Source organism: Gekko japonicus, unplaced genomic scaffold, assembly GCF_001447785.1.
Source record: "Gekko japonicus isolate JY-2015 unplaced genomic scaffold, Gekko_japonicus_V1.1 scaffold2216, whole genome shotgun sequence".
Taxonomy (NCBI): Eukaryota; Metazoa; Chordata; class Lepidosauria; order Squamata; family Gekkonidae; genus Gekko; species Gekko japonicus.
Genome location: NW_015163154.1, coordinates 159,550 through 166,874, shown reverse-complemented (window position 1 = coordinate 166,874; position 7,325 = coordinate 159,550). Strand labels below are relative to the sequence as shown.

The following is a 7,325-nucleotide window of genomic DNA, read 5'->3' as shown; positions in this document are numbered from 1 at the left end:
CGTCAATGTTCTTTGAAACAACCTGTTTCAATAACTTCCTGTCCCTTAGAATCTTGCACACATTTCGGTCTCGCCTTCCCCTCTTCCACTTTTTCCTCACTTTAGACATCTTTCCTTCTCCTTTTTTCTTCTCTCTCTTCAACTTACTCCCTTTAATTATTTCCTCACTTTGCCTTTGTGCCGCTGTGTATATCAGCTCCACTTCCTCGTTTCCTTTCTCCACCTCCAAAATCTGTTCCGTATTTTCCGGATTCTGAATGTTTTTTTCGCCAGTCTCAGTACTCTCCAGTAACAGGGGGGGTTCATGTAATCTTGCAAATGCCGCCTTGAGTCCCTCTTTAATGCCCTCCTGAATTCCTTCTTTTATAGCCTTTAACAATTGCTCCATCATTTCTCCAGTCATCTCGTTATCTAACTCCTTTCCCTTTTCATACTCCATTTTCACACAGACCAAGTCTTAGTAGTCCTGTCCCAAGAACACTCCCCCCCCGATATAAAGCAGAAATATATATATATATATATACACTTAGCTAAGTCTTTTTCCTGGCCACTTTATTTTTCTTTCGTGCCAAACAGTTCGGGGTTTCTTTACTTCCAGCTTAAAGATGCATATATTTGCTTTTTATTTTCTTTGTTGCTGTATATCCCGTACAAGTTTAAATAAAATCAGATGGAAGGCAGCAGCTATGGAGAACATGGAAGCCATGTTCTCTCTCACAATCCGCGCCCGCTTCAGGGTGGGAAGCGGACACCAACCCGCGTTGCCAAATCGCGGGAGGGGCCGCAACAAAAACCCCTTGCTCCAGCTCACCACACCAGGGAACTGTTAGGGCTCTCCCGTGCCCTGGGAGGCCCCGAAAGACGCGAAAAGGAGTCAGGTGTCGGGAGCGTCCCAAACCCCGCCCGTCGCCGCACCGCCAGAATCTGATTACTCTTGAGTTGGAATCCCAAAATATCTGTGGACTGGATTCTGGCTGTGATGATAAAATCTCTCAGACCTGATCTGACTTGGATACTGGGTTTGATGTAGATCGTGCAGTGGAAGCAGCAGTGGCACTGCCATGTCTACATGGAGAATTATGGTGCAGTGTCCCTGACTGATAGCTGTCAAAAGTCTCGGGGGTGGTCAGGTCTGCCACATAAAAATTAGATTCCAGTCTTATCCTTTCCAGGATAAAGTAAGGGCTCCTTCTGTGTATTGCTCATAGGCCCTTTCACTGAGCTGAGCCCTCTGTAGCTCGAAGCAGAAGCACACACTTTTGCAGATGAACACATTAGGCTGCCTTATACTAAGTCAAACCTTCAGTCCATCTAGTTTACTGTAGTCTACTTTGACTGACAGTGGTTCTCCATGGTCTTCTTCGGAGAAAGGTCTTCCCCAGTACCTGAAATCCTTTAGCTGGAGATGTCAGGGATTAAGTTTGGGATGCACTACATGCAATGTAAGTTCTCTGTTTATGAAAAAAGAATCAACAGAGAAGGAAGAGGATTAATTGAGATGACTGTATGGACTGAGAGAATCTAGGCTCCACAATGTCATGTTTGTGGGGAGGGAGGGAAAGCGTAATGGGAGATGTCAATGTCTTTTAAGATCTCTATACTTCTTAATTAGCTTTGAAACTATTCTCTGTCTAGACAGATAAGATGGATTTTAACTTGAAGCGATGAACAACGAAACTTCTCATGTCGGAAGTTAATTGTTAAGAGTTACAACTTTGTATCTATAAGCATATGTAACCTTCTACACTTAGTGCCTTCTTTTCTGTCTCCCTTAGTCTGTAGTCTTCCCCCTTCCTTTTTTTCGTTATAGTTATGTAGTTATTTTAGAAAGGCAAATTTAAAAAATCCCCTTCAGGGGGCAAAAAACCAAAAAAAACATTTTTCTAGAATTACAATAATTTAAAAATGACAGACTTTGAACTGCAGCAACCATTGTTCTGTGACACCCCCCCCCCCAACCCCATTCATTTCAGTAGAGAAGGACCTTGGTGGATTTAGTCTGATTTTTGTTCTCTCCTCTGATTTCTAAATTCAGCTGTCGTTCATAGGAATCGTACAGGAAACATTTCCTGAAACTTGTGTGCTTAGATTTCCTAACTTGGCACAACTCCAAAAACAATTTGGGGGAAACTTCCAGATATGATGTGAAAGCATTTTCTAACTCACTGTATAATTCTATGTACCTGGTGTGGGAAAATTTGCTGCTCTAAAGACACAATAGGAAGTCTCTGAGGCAGGCCACCAATGAGAAGCATAAAGACTCTCTGACACATAGTTCAAACAAAGGCTGTTTCCCGAGGCTTTTTCAGTCAGCATTTCTTTTACATTTCTTCAATCGCTGTTTCCATTATAAAATATTATCTTCCTATACCAAAATTCTTTGATATGAGATCAAAATATCATCTCCCTTATATATAAAAGCCAAATGGTGGTGGCACTTCTCTAGAACATTCCACACACTTCGGAATTAGTTGGCGACCTGGTGTGTCACTCAGAATCTGTCCCTATCCACTGGCTGCATTGCTTGAGTCTCACCTCCAACATTCTAAACAGTTTGCTGTTCCTCTTCCCCCCATAGCCAGTCAGAACACAGAGGTTATTTGCATATGCAGCCTCATTGGCCTTTGCCTCGGAACACAGAGGTCATTTTGCATGTGCGACTTGATTGGCTTTTGCCTCTAACATTCTAAACAGTTTGCTGTTCTGAGGTAAAATGGGTCCAATCTCCAGGTGAGGGCTGGAGATCACTCAGAATTACAACTGCTTTCCAGATGGCAGAGATCAGTTCCCCTGGAGAAAATGGTGGGCTCTGTATCCTTATATGCTGCTGAGGTGTGACAGCCAATGTGAAATAGCAGTCAGGGCTTCAGAGCACGGGAAAGGCTGCAGGTGTGTGGGGGATGGAAAGCTGAAGAGTGAGGGGGAAATAAAGGTAGGTTGACAATTGGCTGGGAAAGAGATAGGGTTGCAATTCAACAAGGATAAGTCTCAAGTTTTACATCTGGGTAACAAAACAAAACAAAATACATACTGGATTTGGGTTACACTTCTGGGTAGCAGTGTGTATGAATAAGATTTTGGAGTAAAGGAGGACTGTAAGTTATATATGAACAGTCAGTGTGATACAGTGCCAGAAAAGGGTGATGTGGTCTTGGGGCATCTCAATATCCAGATTGCAAGATGTCATAGTCCCACTGTCTTCCACATTGGTCGGGCTGCACCTGGAGTACTGTGTGCAGTTCTATAGGCCTCACTTCAAAGAGGATGTGGGCAGAATGCAGAAGAGAACAACAAGGAAGAAGAGTGTTCTGCTCTTCACTACCCGAAGGAGGCTTACAATCGCCTTCCCTTTGTTTCCCCACAACAGTCACCCTACAAGAGGGGACCCGCAACAAAATGTTGCATTTTGTGTTGTGGTTTGTTTTATATCCCTATAAGGCTAAGGGATATGGAAGACATTAAGGGGGCATCACAGAGTATCTCCCACAGACTGCAGGGGGTGGGAATTACTGGGCATAGCAGTAAAATGCTCAAAGCAACCCTGTGTATCAGAGACCACTGCAGCTGGTATCACCACCCTGGCATTTAAAAGGTTAAGTGTGATATAGTGGGAGGGGAAGGAAGGGGGCTTGCAGAAGTGGGGACCCCCAAAAAATGCAGGGAGGGGGTATTCTCCCACCTTTGCTTTCCCCCTCCCCTTCTTTCCCTTTCTTTCTCTCCCCAACCCAATACCCCCTTCTTTCTCTTTCTCTTTGCCCCCAAGCTAGGGTTGTCAGCTCCAGGTTGGGAAATAGTTGGATAGCTTGGGGGTGGGATTTGGGGAGGGGAGGGACCTCAGCAGGACATAATGCCATAGAGTCCACCCTCCAAAGCATCCATGTTCTCCAGGGGAACTGATCTTGGTTGTCTGGAAATCTCCAGATGGCTTAATGGCTATGTATTATAAATGTTTGGAAGAACTACTTTTATAATTACTACAGACATACTACATAGATTAGATAAAGCTGTTAGTGGAATTATAAGGAAACTGAAATTGATTAATACTCCAAACCATCTATATACTAATAGCCAAGAGGCCCCTTCTGTGGGGATATCTAAATCTGCACAGAGGTGGCACTTGGGGGGGGGCAGAGAGATTTTCCAGCACACTTGGGGCAATCCTCAGGTGTGCAGAAAAATCTGAAAAGTCTTTTTAAAAAACTATACTGGGGATACTTAAATCCCCCCCAAAAGTAAAAAAAAGTGTTCCCTGCACATGCACAGAAAATGCCCTGGCAACTGTCTTGCCACTGCCGGGGAGGGGGGCGGGAGTAGGATTGGCGGTCTGGTGGCTGTGGGCCACTCAAGCCTTCCGGCCACTGCTGGAAAGAGAAGTGCAGGAGAAGCCTTGGCAGCTGGCAACTGTGGGCCACTCAGGCCTCGCTGCCACCGTTGGGGGGAGCGGGAGAAGGCTTGGTGGGCCGTGTCCCATTTATTTTCTTCTGCTTAGCTATAAGGCAGGACTGTCTCAAGTCATTTTGCTGCCCCAAGTGGGTAGTATGGGAGGACAGCCCGATGGTAACAGGTATGGCTCCCGCCACCCCTGACTTATGTTGATTTGGGGTTATGCAGTGGCAGCTAAGGTAGAAAAGCACCTCCTCCTATGCCATGTCTTCTGAGTTCCAAGGGTCTGGAAAGCAGTTCCATAGGCAGTTACAGGGTTGCCAACTCTGGGTTGGGAAATACCTGTAGATTAGAGGGGTAGAGCCTGGAGAGGGCAGGGTTTGGGGTGTGGAGGAACCTCAGCAGGGTATAATGCCAGAGTCCATTGACCAAAGCAGCCATTTTCTCCAGGAGAACTGACCTTAGAGATCTCCAGGTGCTGCCTGGAGGCTGGCAATACTAAGGGGAGGGCCCAACCTGTAGATTTGAGGGGTAGAGCCTGGGGAGGGCAGGGTTTGTGGTGTGGAGGGACCTCAACAGGGTATAATTCCACAGAGTCCATTGCCCAAAGCAGCCATTCTCTCCAGGAGAACTGATCTTGGAGATCTCCAGGTGCTGCCTGGAGGCTGACAATACTAAGGGGAGGGCCAGACCTGTAGATTTGAGGGGTAGAGCCTGGGGATAGGGAAAATGATGTGCTGTGGCTGGGGAACACAGTGATTTCTGGGAGATCTCCAGGTCCCACAGGGAGATTGGCAACTCCAGTGACCATTTAAGGGAAGATTAGGATATGTATTTTGGCAACTCCAGTGACCGTTTAAGGGAAAATTGGGATATGTATTTTACCTCAGGACACATTTACCTCAGGACTCGCAACAGCAATCTGTTTAGAATGTTAGAGGCAAAGGCCAATCAGGCCGCATATGCAAATGACCTCTGTGTATCAACTGGCTATTGGGGGGAGAGGAACAGCAAACTGTTTAGAATACTGGCGGCAAGACTCAGGCAATGCAGCCAGTAGATAGGGACAGCTTCTGAGTGACAGATCAGGGACTCAACTGATTTGGGAGCGTGTGGAATGTTCAGGAGAGTCCATGACCAAAACACAATTTATATACATATATATACACATACACACACTAGTTATCACATGATAGTATTAACCTTGTATAAAGAAAAATGTTTTATTCTTTTCTTACGTTTCTTGTTTATATGTTTTCCTACCTAGCTTTTGTAACTGAGATGTCCAGCAGGGCCAGATGTGGCCCTGAGACTTTTGATGAACAGCCACTGTACTTTGCAGTTGATACTTTTTTTTATTATTTTATTTTTATACTTTTTTACAATGCACATAGCTCAATAAAACATAACCATAACAGGTTGATAAGTTTGTTACAGACAGTCTATACTTGAAACAGCATTTCAGGAAAATGGATGTTCTTTGCAGTTTCTTTTGTCTTCCTGAGTAGCCAAAGGATTAATAAAAAGAACTATTTTAAGTTGCATAGGCAAGTTGCCCTGGAGCCTAATGGAAGTTGTTGTCTTCTTTTTAAATAGAATGACATGGGAGGGCAGCGTAGCCTGATAAACAAGTGGACAACATTCCTGAAAGCAAGACTGGTGTGTTCAGTTCCTTGCCCGGAGGGTGCAGACACGCATTTTGATGAGCTGCGTAAGTCCTGTGGAGCTTTCTGTGCTGCTTTCCATTTCAGTTTTGGGAAGACATCCAACCAGGTTGCTTCTCTCTCAAAGTATCAGCTACTACCTGTCTCCATGAATAACTGGCTTAAGGTGCATCACAGAAGGAGTAACACAAAAGGATACACATAGGGTGTTGTTTTTTAACAGATCCCCTAATGAAATAATGCAAAAGAAAATTGCATATAGAGCAAACTGACAACTTTCTAATATTCAAGGCACTCTGCAGCTGTGTGGAATGCCATCAGGAAAGGGTTCGTTGTCGAAAGATACAAACAAGTGGTTACTGAATCAGGGTCTTAGATGGCCATTGCAGACACGGATACCAGTGTGTTTCTGTCATCACCTCAGTTGGATTCTACATAAAGGATTTTTTCCAGTGCAACTGGAATGCATAAAGACACGGTTGTTGTTGCTTGAGCAGTTGCTGTTGTGCCCATCTCATTTTTTGCAGAACTTCTGACCATGTGATCCTTCCTGTCAGCAAGTTTACCCAACTTGGAGTTGAATCCCAGTTCTTTGAGAGATGTGCCACCTGTTCTATAAACACTGTCATGGAGAATCACACACCAATTTTTACTTCTATGAAGGTCACCATGGGAGCAGTTGCAAAGGTGGTAACAACCGCACAAAGAGGTCTTAGTAGTCACACTGGTGGCTGACAAAAGAAGAAGCTCAGAATAAATGAAACACTCTCTTTTTGATCTTGTCGAAGGCTTTCACGGCCGGAGTTCATTAGATGCTGTAGATTTTCTGGGTTGTGTGGCCGTGGTCTCAGCATTGTAGAACCTACAATGCCAAGACCACAGCTACACAACCCAGAAAATCTACAGCCGCTAAATCTCTTTTTTGACAACTAATGCTTAGTTTTTGCGAGGTGGTAAACCCGTGTCTGCACTTTCGACTACAGACTGAATGCTCCCACATACAAAAAGAAAATCCCTGCTGATAGAACATTAGCATGTTAGGGAAAAGGCTAGGCTGGAATCTTGCCCCCCAAAAGGATTTTCTTAGCTCTCTGCTACATTCCAAAAATGGTAAAGCTGGGAAATAATTTTACAACTTCAATAAGAACTGGGCCTGAATTAGTAGATGCAAGTTTGTAAGTAAGGCTCAGGGGCCAGAGGAAGATTGTCATAGTATCTAGTGATCCAACTCTTTTCAGATTTGAAATGGAGGGAATGATGTGGAGTTTGCAGTAACTC

The 7,325-nt window shown here is 44.5% G+C and overlaps 1 protein-coding gene across 1 annotated transcript in view; it reads left to right on the top strand.

Annotated features, from left to right (window-relative positions):
- Nucleotides 1-7,325, top strand: part of SEMA3D (semaphorin 3D) — a 170,209-nt gene that overhangs the window by 75,701 nt on the left and 87,183 nt on the right. Inside the window, exon 8 of the mRNA XM_015407058.1 lies at nt 5,980-6,094. Coding sequence (XP_015262544.1) covers nt 5,980-6,094 — 115 coding nt within the window. The remainder of the gene's footprint in view (nt 1-5,979; nt 6,095-7,325) is intronic.